Raw genomic sequence first — 15628 nt, 5'->3', positions numbered from 1 at the left:
ATGAATCAAAAGTAAGGAGAAATGACTCAACTTTCATCAGCTGTGATGTAACAGTTGATAGTTGCTAAACTGAGATGCTTGTGACTTTTTCAGTGTAAAAACCAGGATGAGTTTCACAGCACTGGTTTATTTATTGACCTGTTTCCCTAACATCACTGTGATGATGGTACTGGAGAAAATAGTCTCAGCCTGCTGAAGACCACAGGTGAAACATCTGTGCAATTCACAGACATGCCAAATCTGAAAGTGGATGACTGGACCATTTACATCCCCCTCTATTTATATTTATATTCTAACTCTGTAACATGGAACTTCTCTCGATATTCTGCAACTGGAAACTGAATTTCCTGGAGGAACCCATCCGAGGGATTAATAAAGTTCTATAGAATCTAATCTAATCTAATCTAATCTAATCTAATCTAATCTAATCTAATCTAATCTAATCTAATCTAGAGGCCTTAATTCCCCCTTGATAGCAATACCTACACATTAAGGATCACTTTCTTTGATTTCTCAAGTGTATTTAACACAATTCAATTCAATTCAATTTTATTTATATAGCGCCAAATCACAACAGCAGTCACCTCAAGGCGGTTTATATTGTGCAGTAGATCGTACAATATTAGATACAGAGAAAAACCCAACGATCATATGACCCCCTATGAGCAAGAAATTCAGCTTCTGCTTGTCAGAGAGAAGCTACAGGAAACGTGTAGGAAAAATGTAAACCCTCCACCTACATGCAGAGGACAAAAACAAAAAAATGCAGATTTAGGACATTTTCAGTGGTTTCATGTTTCAGACCTGAAATCCATGTCCATCTTTTATATACAGTCTGATAAAACAAACCAAATCAGCCTCTAAACTGTTTCGCCTGTATAGAATAGTTTTTGATGGCCAAATTAGTTAGAAAAATACTATCTTTGGACCTTACCTTGGATTTTATGCTATGCTAATTAAAAGTAGTAAAGAAGATAACACTTTGTAATGCATACTTAACCCTGGAGAACCCATGGGGTCAAATTTGACCCCATGGTTTCCCTAGTAAACCAGTGGGGTCGGCTCTGACCCCATGGGTTCTCCAGGGTTAAACATGTAAAAGAAACAGTTATATTTTGTTATTTTCACTGCAGGAAACAGCTCGTGAAAGAGGTCAGGCCTGTTCACAAACAGCTGATTCTGAGAATGGGAAACATATAAAGGCAACTGGGAGGAATCCAAGTACACTGCGTACGAGAAGTGACAGGAGATGGGGTGAAACAAGGGGAAACAAACAGGGCAAAGATAGCAATGGTAAAAACATCTGCCTTTGGAGAACACAGACTTTAGATTAAATATTTACAAACTGCAGAACCAACAGTAAATATTTGTGGGTAAATAAACACACACACACACATTTGAAGAGTCAACCCACAGGTAACATTTAAATCTTTCTGGAGTTTGAGTAGAGAATACTATGAGACCTAACATGACAGACAAAATATAAAAAACAAACATTATATTGTACTGAAGGAGACTTTAAACTAGTAATTGAGACACATCAACAATAAGGTTCCTTACCGTGGTCACTATTCTAAGTCACTATACTAGGTCACTAGGTCACTATACTAAGTGCAATAATCCTTTCTGTCATCGTTGTATTTTTACTCAGTTGTATATAGTATTTGTATTTTATTTTTATCTTATTGTATATTTATTTTATTTTATTCTACTGTATATAGTATTTTATTTTATTCTATTCTGTACAGTTGTGTACTGTATTTATTCTTATTGTATTCTAATTTTTGCCTCATAACTTTTGCACTGTCCACTTCCTGCTGTGACAAAACAAATTTCCCACGTGTGGGACTAACAAAGGTTATCTTATCTTATCTTATCTTATCTTATTCAAGTGGTCATTTTCTCATAGATTTCCATAAAGTCAGGATTCATATTTAATCTAGAGCATCCTCTTTATAGCACGAGGCTGTGACCACTGAAAGCCTTTCATCTGTCCTTTACCATCCATTTCATTTTGTACAATCCACTCTTCCAAGTTTGTGTGGTTTATCCATCTGACCAGGTGAATCTTCGTGCACAATCTTTTTAATTTATCACCACACCGTGTTTATGTGCTGAAAGAGAAATTATTTCCTTATTAAAACCGATTCTGAAATACGATTTCACTAATAACTGTGGCAGTTTGTCTTGAAAGAACAAGTGTAATCTCCACATTTTGACTTTTATGTCAAAATTTTGAGTCTATTTTCAAAATGGTCAATAATATTTTTTTTCTTAAATTGTACCCTGAGCTGAATTTGTGGTTATATTAACAAAATTTCTGGGTGGTGTAGAGGTTTGTGCTTTATTTTGGGGAAATACTTATATTGTTATACATCTTAGTGTCATATTAGTCTAATCTTTAGCACTAAATAGCTTTTATGTGTGCCTGTTGCACTGACACCGTTTATGAAGACAGCTTGTGAATCAAGGTAACTAGAATGAGCTGCTAAATTAGCACTCCATCATGTTGTCCAAGTATGTAAACTTCTGGCTCCAAAACACTAACATGACCAAAACGACACAAGCTTATGCTTCAAACTGCATAGCATGAATCAAATTAGTGTTTTGTTGGAACTGATTTCTTTTACTCTATTTGTGCATTGTGCAGGGTGTGCAGCAGAATACACACTCGTGTGCAGACTGGAGTCAGGATGCCCTGGAAAAGTACTGGAGGCTGTAAATTCTGGTGTGTGTGTGTAGGGAGGAGTTTTCTCTCCATCTCTCCACAGGGAGATGCCCACTGCTGGAGATGTATGATGAGCGAGAGCCAGACCAAATCCCAAATAAGGGAAAAGCCAAGTATAAACCACAGCTACTCCCCAACTTTTTAACCAATCATATTAATATTCTGTTTGTGTGACTCATGATAAAAGTGTTTACTGCTTGGATGCAGTGACCTTTGTCCGTTTGGCTCACTAAACAGAGGAAGAGGCACAGCAGCCATCTTAATTTGAACCTTTACCCGCCTAATAAATTTCGAAAACTTATACTTTGACTTTACTCATCTTCTCTCAAAATAAAAGGACCCCACAGTTTTCTCTGTGGTTACTTACATATATTCTTTTATAATGTGATCTACAGGAGTTTTTCTCTGCTGGCCTTTAGAAAGAACACAGCAGTCTATAGTATCAATACCAATGCAGGTATTGGTATCAGATCAATAATAGCAACGTACAATCAATACTTTATTTCTATCCTCCAAGTTCAGTCTGTAGCCCACTGAATGAAAACACACTATGAAAACTGTCTGAACCTTTTTGTGTTGACTGTCACATGTTAATAGTCTTTTGCACATTTAAACAACAGAAATGGGTCAATTTCTGACTTTCAGGCATATTTACACGCCAGATCTCCAAAAAGGTGTTTTTTGTCGTGTTAACTAATTTAAGTGCAATGTAAAAATCCCAGTGAGTTAGGGATCATTAAAATATGTTCAGATATTGCAAAATAATTATGATTAATTTAATAAGTCATGACACACTCCATAATCTCCCCAACAAAGCTGCCCTTCTTATGTTAAAAGTATGTGTATATGTGCACATGTGTATTGGCATCAGCAGTCCTGGGACTGTATTTGATATCAGATCAATACCAAAACTTGCTGTATCTCACAGCACTATAATGCATATGGTTTGAGGAACTTCCACACAGCCTTTATAACATTTTCTATAAGAGAAACGTTTTTTGTCCAGATGTGATGGTGTCAAATGGCCCAATCATGATTAGCATGATTATTTATAAAAATTCAGATTAAAGATTTAGACGTTAATTTTATGTACATGCCTCGTAGTGAAGTTGACACGCATGCTTAAGCAATAATTGACCAATAAAAACTTGTGATTTGTTATTTTCACTGCAGAAAACAGCTTGTGAAAGAGGTCAGGTGTGTTTACAAACAGAGCTGATTCTGAGAATGGGAAACACATAAAAGCATTGGGAGGAATCCAAGACAACTTACGTATGAAAAGTGAAAGGAGATAGTGGTGAAATGTTGAAAACATTTGCCAAGGGAGAACCAGGGCTTTACAGTCAAGACGTCTAGAGACTACAGAACCACCAGTACATGTCTGTGGGTACATTAAAAAGATACATTTAAAGATATGACTAAATTGCAACACTAAGGTTTATGTAGAACAGACTTGGGCACTGAACAAGGTCAAACATATGTGTGGTGTTAACCACTACACCAATCAATGGTTGACACCAAACAGTTTTTCATTTCTATAAATCAACTTGAAAACAAACCTAACATCCCAGAAATTAATGTCTATTATTGTGCTTTATGACAGCCTAAATATGAGTATTTGACAGCAGCTTTTACAGATTTTAATTACATCAGTTTTATGCGGTTTGTTTCCATTTGTCCTTTAATATTTTTCATTTGGAACCTTTTTTCCCCTATAGATGTCCTTTGTTGGGATGAGAAGCAAGAAGTAGTTTTCCTTTAATGCGCTGCATTGCTCACGTTTGAAAGGTCTTTATTTTTATAGGCTATGAAAAAGAAAAGCCTCGCATACAAAAACTAAGGATCTATACACACCTGTTTTGAAGACCCAACACATAACACCAGATCAGAGGTTTAAAACCGATATACAATCTACACTTTAGTCACTTCCTGTCTCTTCCTAAAGAGTTTCTAAACTGGAAACGCTTGAAGGTGGTTAAATCATGGAAATAACAAAAACCAGACTTACAAAAGGAGATTTTATTTTTGCCTCAATGACACAACAGTGTTAACAGTTCATCTGAACATTGATGGTTTTAAAAGCTGTGGAGATTATTGTTAAAACCTGCAAGCTTTCAGCGGTGCCATCAAGGCATATCCAAAGGCCAGAAATCATGCGTTTTCAGAGTGGATTGTGTAAAGAAATAATTCCATTTTTTGAATAATGGAAAACACAAAGATTAACTCTAGTAAACTCAGAACAACAGTGCTTTCTCCATCTGCAGGGATGCTGCTAATATTAGAAAGTATTTGAACCTATTTTCCAAAACAGTTAAGGAACTGCTTTGGCACACATACAGTGGAAATGGGAAATCTTATAGGGAAACATACAGTAAGTGGTCCTTTAGAAGTCATGCACATACTAAGTAGACTTTAAATAATCCTCACTCATATGAAAGTTTCCATAGGGCGGTCACTTCAACAGGCACTGTCATCGTTAATAAAAGATCTTAAAGAATAATAGTTTAATGGTGCTTGGAACAAACGGATCCTGCCTCAAATGATGCGATGCAGGCTTTAAGCTTTGTTTACTGGGGTGCTATGTGCCATTAAAATAATCTGCAGGATTGACTGGGTTAGACTTTGTATGTGTGCTTGATGATGGAAGAGGAAAGTACAACGTGTGGAGTCTTCTTGTCAACCAGTGCGTAAGATGATGTGGACTCCAGAGTCAGTAAAAACAGGGCCGCTCATGTCTCCCACTTTGAGAGCAAAGGAGGCGTCTTCAAAAGGCTTCTGCATCTGACCTAAAGCAGAAACACACACTGAGCCATTATCCAAATAAAAACTCATACAACATGATGCACATCAGCACGTGCATCTATAGGTAATCATTCATTTGTATGACTATTTCATATTAATGACATATTAGCTCATTTACATGATTAATTACATTAATTTCTTTTATTCAGTTCTACAGAGTTTGTGCAGCTAGATAACAGGCTTGTACAGGCTAAGCCTACACTTGAAGCCACTTAGGTGTTCGATGGCGGGGGTGACGCGGTGCCACTCTTATGAATGAAACTTGAGAAAATCCAATAAATCCAGCTGTGCTTATCTTGCCCATTTAACACCTTTAATGCTTTCAATTGGTTGCATTTGTTGTTCAACAGTTCTCTTAGTTTCCAGCGTGTCACAAACCGTTTGCTCCTTCCGAACAACAACACCCTCTGATAATTACCTGTGCATACCTTAAGTAAGACACCATAAACATTCAAAAAGTGACCCCTAGTGGCACACAAAGGTAACAACACAAAAACAGCTCCTACAAGCCTAACGTACAGTTTCAGGTCAAACAAATGCTAGTAATAACTGCTAATAATCTTTTTCACTTCGCTGTGGACAAATTTGGGCCAACTCTTCTTTGCAAAATGTTTTAATTCAGCCACATTGGAGGGTTTTCAAGAACCAATGGCCAGATCAGCTCAACACAAAGCTACATTCAGAGGTGGACTTGCTGGTGTTTCAGATGATCATAATAAATGAGGTCATCACTTAAAATAACTGGCAGTCACCAGTGCTACCCCTAAAGCCTTAAAGCCTCGTGGCTGATGCTCCTATGGTATAAATTTGAAAATTGAGACTTCCTTCTTTATCGCATTCACAAGATTTTTCAGAAAACTTCACCTCTAATATTGACATTTAGGTAGGGCTGCTCAATTAATCGAATTTTAATCACGATTATGATCTGGGCTTTCAACGATCATTAAAAATGACTGAGCCGATTATTAGCCCCTCCCTCGTGCTTTACTCTCGCGCTGCTCCGTGTGGCAAATCGAGCGCACCTCTCTGCATTTCGAACACGCGTCACAACAATTAAGAGGACCCGAGGGAAGCTCGGAAAGCTAAGCAGAAGTTATTTGGAGAGGAGAGTGACTGCCGTTGGTTGAAAAGAGAGGTTAAAAACAAAACAAAACAAAAAACCATTATGGGTTCGCAGAGTCAGATGTGGATCAAGTAGACATAGTGTGTAAACTCTGCTACAGTGTGGTAGCTGCACCACAGGCCAACACTGCAAAGTTCACTAAACATAGATGTTTACATTTTTCATTTAATTTTTATATTGCAAACATTTGCACTGTTATCAGTATTTGCACACTATTTTATATTATTTTTTAAAGTCATTATTCAATACATTGTTATTGTTAAATAAATATCGTCAAATAATCGAGATCTCGATTTCAGTGAAAATAATCGTGATTATCATTTTTGCCATAATCGAGCAGCCCTACATTTAGGTTGAGGTTAATGAAATTTGAACTTGCCCAAGATTCTTAGGAGATACACCTATAGTGTGAACTTTGCTTTGAGTTATCGCATTCACAAACTTGTGCATTCATGCCACCCATGCATCAGGCGGAGTGACGACAATACCACATCGGCTTTTTACGGCCGAGGGGTAAAAACTGCAACTTCTGTATTTACTCTGGTTATCCTTGTCTCATATTGAAAATCAGAATCAGAATACTTTATTAATCCCGAGGGAAATTAGGGATTGATGTTTGAAACGTGTGACAAATATGGAATTAAACTGTGCTCACAAACTGCTGGTTTAACTTGTCACTACTATCAGTTATTCATGCACTGAATGTTTGATCACTTGATGGAGAGCTATGTGCAGGATTTTGTTTTATTCAGAAAGACAGATGAAGGAGATGCTGAATGAGAGACTGCACTGAACAGAGAATGACATCACGCCGTGCATACCTCTACCAAACAGTCCCAGATCTCCACCATTCTTAGCGGAGCTGCAGTCGCTAAACTGAGATGCCAGGGACTCAAACTTCTCCTGTCCAGACTTGATCTGTTCTATGTACTCTGCACAGAAGACAGAAGATATTAAATGCATTCATCAGACTTCGTAAAATCTCCTCTCCATGCTGCCTTACTTACTCTGAATCAAATCCAAGGCCTCATCTTTAGATCGTGTAATGTTTTGTTCCCTCCAGGAAGATGGACGACGCGACTGATTATGCTTCACCAAGAGATGAGAGCAGCGTACCTGAATTTTAAAAAATATATACATATACAAATATATCAGTATTTGTGTGTTAACACTCCAGATGTTGGAGTATCAGAACCACTTTACAATTTGGATGGCAGAATTTCAACTTTACAGCAAGTCATGCAGCCCTACAACTACATTTGACTGGTTCTTCCTTTGACCTTCCACCAGATGTCATGAACATACAAGAACACCAATCAACATTACATAAGTCGCAAGTGTAAAAGAAAAAACTAAACTGCTTAGCCCTAGAATAATAAAATTAATTACTGTTTCAGTCCACCAGGTGGTGCTGTTGATGGTTTTTTCCCCCCTGTCTGCTTCATAACTAAGTATTGTGATAAGATAAGATACATACTGATCAGCAATGACGATAACCATTAGCTAAGTAAAAGCACACAGTTGTCCATGAGTCTTTATTAATAATCATGTGAAATATTAAATACTGTTAATGACTGGATTCCATTTCTCTACACCGTTCCTCCTATCACTATTTAAATGCATACGTGTCATATTGCAGGCAGCTCCCTGATGTCTTACAGGAACATTTCAAATGTTATCCTGGAGAACGCTATCCCCCGGCCAAAATGATTTTTCACAATAGTTGTCGAATCATAAATAATTTGCAGGCATTACCAGTACCCTAGCTGGAATCTGAACATGCCGTGTAAAACGTGTTTCAGTACCTCTTTAGGGAAAGTAGCACTGACTCATCACGTGCATAAAAAAAACAAACAAAAAAAACTAAACTAAACATTACACACAACCTTATCTGGCTCGCCACGTCCGTCTCCCACTGGACGTTCCCACTGGCTGGCATTAGTGATGTGGTTGAAGTAGTACACTTTGCCTGTTGAAGTAATGACAGAGAACCAGTAAATTCATTAAGCTTTATTAAGATCTTTTTAAACACATGTAAACACAACACGGACTCTGCAGCTACCCATTCACCCAGTACAGGATACTGTGCTACAGCAACTGGCCTCACTTCACACGAAAATGTCTAAGACTTGAGTTTTACACAGGGATGGCCGACGCTGAACCTAACAAGTTATCCTGGAGTACACCTGAGAGTTAGGCTACGTTCACACTGCAGGTCTTGATGCTCAATTCCGATTTTTTGATCAAATCCAATTTTTTTGTCTGCGTGTTCACACTACAAATAAAACGCGACAGCAAACGCGCTCTAGTGTGAACGCTCAAAGCGGCCCGCATGCGCAAAAGAAGACGTCACACACAACGCGCTCTGTTTAGACCCAGAGCAAACAGTATTGTTTGACTGATGGCCCTTAATATAAAGACTTCGGACTTTATTTTGTTATTTACATAATAATGTAGATAACTTAATAATGATCCTTATTGCTGTTTTAGAGAGGAGCGGTGCTTCAAAGGATAGCTGCAGATTTCTGTCAGAATCTGCAGATTATACAGTACAAATAAAATAATCACGTTTCTCCAACGTTGTCTTCCCAACAGTTTCACTGACATCTACACGGGATGGCCAGGAAGCGTTCGCGATGTCTTATTGGGCGCTTCTCCGGCGCTGATAATTGGCGTCTGTCTTGTGTCGGTGACGTAAAAGACGGATTTAATGCGACATGACCATTCAAACAGCAGTCGCTTTCTAAAACATCAGATATGTATCAGATTCAGTACCACATACGAAAGTGACCCAGATCGGATTTGCGCCGTTCACACTGTCATAGCATGATCGGATATGGGTCGCACAGGGTCAGAAAAATCGGATTTGATGCACTTTCGCCTGCAGTGTGAACGTAGCCTTAGAGCCATCATTTAAGCTGCTAAATGTCCACCTTTCTTTGACAGCTGATCACTGATGATGTGTGTAAGCCACTGTTGTGAGCTGCTAAAAAGAAAAAAACAAAAAACAAAAAAAAACAACCAAACTGCTTCCTGCCATGACTGTAAATAAAGGTAATGAGAGAAAAGCATCAGAGATGCTATCAAAAAGCCACAATAACCAAACTGACTAAAAAAAGCTTATTGTGTGAGTTTACAACTATGAGCAAAGCCTTTTATATTAGACATTAAAGGCCATCTGCACAGGAGAAAATAAATATCGCAGGATGTCTTCATAGAAGAACCACCTTTGAATCCTTCACGGCCTTTCAGCAAAAAGGTGTAAAAGGAAAAAAAATGCTGCTGAGGCCGTACACTTTTAAAAGAAGCACCTTTCTCTAGTTTAGGATTCGATTGTACTTAACAAACACTGAGTCAACTATACAGTTTCTTCTGTTTTAAAAGTAATTCTTATTTTAAGACTGTTTTCACGGACCACTGATTCATTTATTAGGCCAAATGTGACCTTAAAGCTGCAGTCCAACATCATGAAACCCGACTGTTTTTATCTTTGCAAATAAAGACTTCCAGGTAAACTGCTAAATGGTATACGCTCTGACACACAACCCTGCTACCGCTAATGTTCACTGATCGGCTCTTTTGCAGTGCTAACATTTTCATGTGTGGTTTCATAAGACCAAGATGGTGAAAGCCCAACTGCCACACTGCAAGTTTCAAAGCTGGTGCCCACAAACCACGGGGTGACATTAAAGTGGCTCTGCCCAGCTTTTATATGCTTTGGGTGCTTTCCATGACTCAAGCATGCCTCCTTTCTTCCTCTGGTCAGGCTCCATCTTCATATAAAGCAATTAGCTTGTTGTCCAGTACTAGTTGGCAACTAGTTGCTAGCACTGTCACTAGGAGACAGCTCTTCCTAGCCATCTCAGAGAGATGTGAAGGAGGTACGTGTCGATGGAGGAGCTGCTGTTGCTAAATGAGAACTTTGTGGTTTTATCGTCAGTGTACAGTGAGTCACGGTGCACAGCTGGGCCACCTGTCCAACTCACAGACTCCCACACAAGCCCTCACTTAAGAACGATTTCAAAGCTTAAAGCAGCTTCTCCTTCACAGTCTGAAAGTCATTCAAATCTCTAACAGGCCAATTTAAAAAAAAAAAAAAAAAAAAAAAAAATCTCTCGAGCCATCTTTAGATATGCTAAAAAAAAAACAAAAACAAAATATTAGTATTTTTTATTTTATATCTTCCAAATATTTACCTTTGATTTATTTACTTGCGTTATTGCTACTTCCTTACTTATCTTTATTAGTCGTTGATATAACAGGCTACAAGGTAACAAGACAGGCAGCACTGTAACATATCACTGTACTAATTTCAGCAACTGCATTACATCATTTCACTATTTGCATTGAAAAGGTTCTTCAATTATCTCAGCAATGGGCAGATTGAACGAAAAGAGAGGAAAAAAAATCAAACCAGCAGTTTTCTTCCTGTGCTGCTGTCAGCTGAGTTCAGATTTTTGCAGGGAGGAGGAAAATGGTGGAGCAGTTTACAACATTTGAGAAGTGGTGATGTTGCCATTTCATTGAATGAAAGGATGAGATCATGAAGCGCAAACTGCATCCAGAGCAGAAACTGCTGCAGTATACTGTTAATGCAACATCTTTTTACAAACATCTTCACGGTGAAGAACCCAGAGTCGGTGTATCCTGACCCTTAGTCAGCAGCCAGAGCCCAACAGGTAATAAAGGAAGTGATGAGCCATCAGGCTCAGCCTCCATTTCTACCTGTACATGTTTCAACAGTAGAATCAGTGTGTGTCTGAAGGCTCCTTGAGTTGGTTTTCAACTTTGCCACGTGTTATCACTACAAAAAAAAAAAAAAAAAAAATCTTACAGCCTCCGTTATGATAGGGGTTTTTGTCATTGTGTGGGATGTAGCCTAAGGCTTATAATGCATCACAACATGCTGTCAGTCATGTTGCGGTGGAGTAGCGCAAAGTATAACGAGAAATTACTTTCTCCAAGGAGTAACTAGGTAATGCAAAATTAAACAAAAACAAATTAAATAAAAGTGTTTTAAGACTTTGAGCAACGACCCCAGCAATTTTCACCTCACAGTAACTGTTTTGTTTTTCTTTCTTTTTTAAGTAATTAGCTTCCTTGAGGGATGCTAAAATATTTAGGTTAACTGTATATTAAATATTACAGTGTTTCTCCGTGTAACTGTGCTGTATTAGAATTTACTGGTCCTTACAAAACACCACAGCACGAGAGCTATGACGATAAACTGTGTCACGTGAGGAGGGAGGAGAGAGGATGCATAAGTTTAGCATTCTGAAAAGCGTCCTACTGCTGGGACTCGTTCAGTCTGCAGGTGAGGTGCTGGGGCGGGCTGACGTCATGCAGGGCCCTGCCGCAGCCAGGTTGAATGAATCAGCTTTGGCGCGATAATGAAGCTAAAGTGCCTAAAACAAGCTGAGAAAACGCCACAATTAAATAAAGACAATGACAGCAGCGACTAACCCCTCGCTGCTTTTAGACTGCAATGATTAAACACGTCACTCCAACCTCGTTTCAGCACTAATGCACGATGCTGAGGTTGCTAGCTACTGAGCTAAGTTCACTATACACTGCAGTTTAGCTCACTATTTAGGACACTTAGCTTCTTTTGGCTCGTGTTTTATCACCTGAACTGCGGCTCATTCTTTTCTCCCATCCGGGCGGTAGGTTCTCCTCGTCTGCCATGTTGCTTTCTGCAGCAGCGTTTTCAAATTTGATTTCAATCTAGAAGCCGTGTGACGAACCAAGCTGCAGCTAGGCAGATTACGACAGTTGGCCTGACGTTTATGGTAAAAGTTGTTTCCAGTATTAGGTCCGCCATTGGTGGGGGTTTTTGTTCTCTGATAGGTCTAGTGAGAGCGCCAATCATCGTAGTCCTCATTTGATTGGTAGGAAGGCGAATTCGCAACTAAACCAGCTTTACGGTAAGCAGGACCGAGAGGTTTCCAGAAAATATCAGCGAAGGAAATAATTGTTTTTTCTGCTGCACGTTTCAAGGTAAGGATGACAGCTTCAACGTGCGGTTTTTATACGGTATCATAATGTTTCGAATTTTGAACACATAAAGCTGCCCATGAGTGTATTTAAATATAAGTCCCGTTTGTTACATTAACGTGGTGTTGTGAGCAACAGCTAACGTTAGCTAAACAAAACAACCTGGCTGATTTCAGTAGATTTCTGTGCCTGTGATTTCCAGCGCGTCTTCTATAAAACAAACTCACTATGGTTATCACCTACTTTATCATCTAATACCTTCATTTGTCTAACGTTGTCTCATCTCTTCCTTTTTTCTGCAGACGTAAAGATGATCGAAGTGGTTTGCAACGACCGTCTAGGCAAGAAAGTCCGGGTCAAGTGCAAGTATCCTTTGCTGAAACTCTGAAAATGATGCTGAATATTGTCTCTCAACATACACGTCAAAATAATGTTTTAGGTGCAGACATCTGGGATGTCTTGAGATGAGTTAACATAAGTCAGGATTTTTAACAGTACAGCATTCATCTGCATCTGCTTTCAACGCACCCCTGCTCTGAAAGTATGGACTTACTTTGAAGACGCAAGCAAAGCTCATTTATATTATAGAATGGTGTGGAGAATAGTTTTACAATGAATCTATTAACATATGAGTTTCTAGAGTATGTTATAAGACTAAAATTCAGTGTCACTGTTTATCTTGGCATTTCTTATGACTTATTTCATTCCGTTAATACAGAATCCCACAATTGCAAGTCTGTGGGTGATTATAATAGTCATATTTGAGATTTCAGCTTGTAAGTGAACTTTATTTAAAACGTCAGTGTCTTACATTTTGGTCTTTCATGTTCTTTTACCTTTTAATATATGACGCTATTTATGTTTATTATCATCAAATGATGCTTAAAAATGGTGCTTGCCCCCACTTGCCAACTCTTGACAGCAGATATAATACCACTTGAATGAACGCCACTTGACAATCAGCTAAAAGTCTGATGATTTTCAGTAACTTCTAGGTGTCGCAGCTTGAAGGGATCTTGTTTGATCAAGTGTTAGATGTGTTTTGCCTATAATGGGTTCAGGAGCAGTCTGTCACGGGGCTACAGAGAGAGTTGGACCAGTTTAGCTAGAACACTTTAGCCATCCTGCGTGTGTTTTGATTGAGGAAAGCAGAGCGTCCAAAGCTGCTGCGCCGTCCATCTGCAGATCAAAAGAAACAAAATGATATTAGCAGACAACGCTCAGATTTTTTTAACCACGCATTTGTTAACACTCTGGATGTTTTCCAAGCTGTTACACTGCCCTTCCTTAACTTTGGTGTTTCAGCTCTGAGGATACCATCGGAGATCTGAAGAAGCTCATAGCTGCCCAGACAGGAACACGGCATGATAAGATCGTGTTAAAGAAATGGTGAGCTGCTCAAATGGGATTTGATGTGCTTGATGACAAAAGCTCATCTATTTGGACCTAAATGTTGTCCTTTGTTTTCCACAGGTACACCATATTCAAGGACCACGTGTCTCTGGGTGACTGTATCCTTTAAAGGTTTTTTTTCCTGTAGTTATACTTATGTGGTTTTAGTTAGATTACCTTTAATTTAATAATGATAATGACCATGACATTATTACACCCTCACAGAACAACTGCAGTTCTTTTTATTGCACTCACAATGATCCATAACATAAATGTATCCATAAATTGTTTAAATCGGTTAAAAAAAATTATTTTTTTCTTGATTTAAAGATCAAGATTATTTTTGTTGTACTTAACCAAAAACTCTCCAGATGAAATCCACGATGGGATGAACCTTGAGCTGTACTACCAGTAAGCAAGAGGGGAACTACGAGTCAGATGTACAGATGTAAAGATGTTTCTTGCTACAAACACAAACACACATGCGCCGCTGGAATTGAAGGTCTCCCACAACATGATGGAGCGAGAGCGACTCTCACACAGCAACAAGTTTTAATTTTTCCTCTCAAATTACTTTGTGAAAGAGACGTTGAGGTTTTTTTTGTTTTGTTTTTTGATATTTTGGAAATAAAACTGATATTTACCTGACTGTGAGAGTGAGTGCTGGTCTTTGTTGTCCATTAATTATTTTCTCATACTGGGTGAGACTGGGAAACCTTATGTATCGCTAACTCTTCTCCAAATTACTCTTTGCTTTCCAGCTTGCTGGATGAAGGTAAAGTGTTGGGCAAAAGCATGTAAAAAAACATGGAGTTAGTTGCTTTTGATGTTGGTGGTAGAAAGTAGAAGGGATTAATTGGTGCCAATGGGACTTACAAACTTCTCAGTGGATCTTGGCAATGATATTTGCCTATGGCTGTGCATCCAACACCATTCACGTGGGGATGTATATGAATAATTTCAGTGGAGGCAAATAGAGACCATCAGGTTTTCTAGGGGCCTTCTGCTCCAACTCCTCCACAAACTTTTAATTAGTCGTAGCTTTACCTCTGTACATAAGACCAGTATAGCTAATGAGTTTATCGCATATATGCGTTGCAGAAGCTCGATTTACACAAATGCTGTTTTCAACAAAAAAAAAGTCCTTTGACTTAAAAAAGTGATACTAACTGATTAATCAGCTTTGGCAGCGGTTCTCAGACTGTGAGCTGGGGTTGGCAACCAGGGGGAATTGGTATGAGCGCTAAAACTCCCTGTACACTATATGTTTAACCTCGATATGTTAAACCATTCTTTACCACATTACTCTGGTACTGGACCACATTTCAGAGGAAATTATAAGACCTTTGTGCATCTAACATGTACTTTTATTTTAGAAACCTTTCTGTAGTGTACTGATCAGATAAGACAGCTATAGTACAAAAACCACCTGCTTGTATTCACTGCATCAGCGTGAATTCATAAAAGGTCTATTGTGTAAACTATTTTTGCAGTTCTACATGTCAGGAAGCCCGTGGCATTGATACTTTGACCTTTGTTGCAGCTAAATAAATGCTGCTACTACAAAGAAGTGCCATGGCCTGCAACTC

At 38.6% G+C, this 15628-nt stretch overlaps 2 protein-coding genes across 2 annotated transcripts; one reads left to right on the top strand and one right to left on the bottom strand.

The window, feature by feature from the left end:
• Nucleotides 1-4732: 4732 nt before the first annotated feature.
• Nucleotides 4733-12439, bottom strand: pin1 (peptidylprolyl cis/trans isomerase, NIMA-interacting 1). The gene is made up of 5 exons (XM_086295131.1): nucleotides 12281-12439; nucleotides 8540-8622; nucleotides 7661-7769; nucleotides 7475-7585; nucleotides 4733-5514 (listed from the first exon to the last, which is right to left on the bottom strand). The coding sequence occupies exons 1-5, from the start codon at nucleotides 12336-12338 to the stop codon at nucleotides 5405-5407; spliced, it is 471 nt and encodes a 156-aa protein (XP_086151257.1). The 5' UTR covers nucleotides 12339-12439; the 3' UTR covers nucleotides 4733-5404.
• Nucleotides 12440-12461: 22 nt separating this feature from the next.
• ubl5 (ubiquitin like protein 5) lies at nucleotides 12462-14688 on the top strand. Its single transcript, XM_086295132.1, has 5 exons — nucleotides 12462-12650; nucleotides 12950-13013; nucleotides 13953-14036; nucleotides 14121-14158; nucleotides 14411-14688. The coding sequence occupies exons 2-5, from the start codon at nucleotides 12958-12960 to the stop codon at nucleotides 14452-14454; spliced, it is 222 nt and encodes a 73-aa protein (XP_086151258.1). The 5' UTR covers nucleotides 12462-12650; nucleotides 12950-12957; the 3' UTR covers nucleotides 14455-14688.
• The last annotated feature ends 940 nt before the right edge of the window (nucleotides 14689-15628 follow it).

Source organism: Aulonocara sp. 'chitande type north' Nkhata Bay, linkage group LG6 (assembly GCF_057382095.1).
Source record: "Aulonocara sp. 'chitande type north' Nkhata Bay isolate Kocher_YH1m ecotype deep benthic linkage group LG6, A_spYH_male_GT1.1, whole genome shotgun sequence".
Lineage (NCBI taxonomy): Eukaryota > Metazoa > Chordata > Actinopteri > Cichliformes > Cichlidae > Aulonocara > Aulonocara sp. 'chitande type north' Nkhata Bay.
This window is presented reverse-complemented; position numbering and strand designations above follow the sequence as displayed.

Coding starts and splice junctions, on each gene's coding strand:
- pin1 (XM_086295131.1), bottom strand. CDS start 12,338: ATGGCAGACGAGGAGAACCTACCGCCCGGATGGGAGAAAAGAATGAGC. Junction 7,586..7,660: donor GGCCTTGGATTTGATTCAGA/GTAAGTAAGGCA, acceptor TCTTCTGTGCAG/AGTACATAGAACAGATCAAG. Junction 5,515..7,474: donor TCTGGGACTGTTTGGTAGAG/GTATGCACGGCG, acceptor TTTCTGCTTTAG/GTCAGATGCAGAAGCCTTTT.
- ubl5 (XM_086295132.1), top strand. CDS start 12,958: ATGATCGAAGTGGTTTGCAACGACCGTCTAGGCAAGAAAGTCCGGGTC. Junction 13,014..13,952: donor AAAGTCCGGGTCAAGTGCAA/GTATCCTTTGCT, acceptor TTGGTGTTTCAG/CTCTGAGGATACCATCGGAG. Junction 14,159..14,410: donor CCACGTGTCTCTGGGTGACT/GTATCCTTTAAA, acceptor AAAACTCTCCAG/ATGAAATCCACGATGGGATG.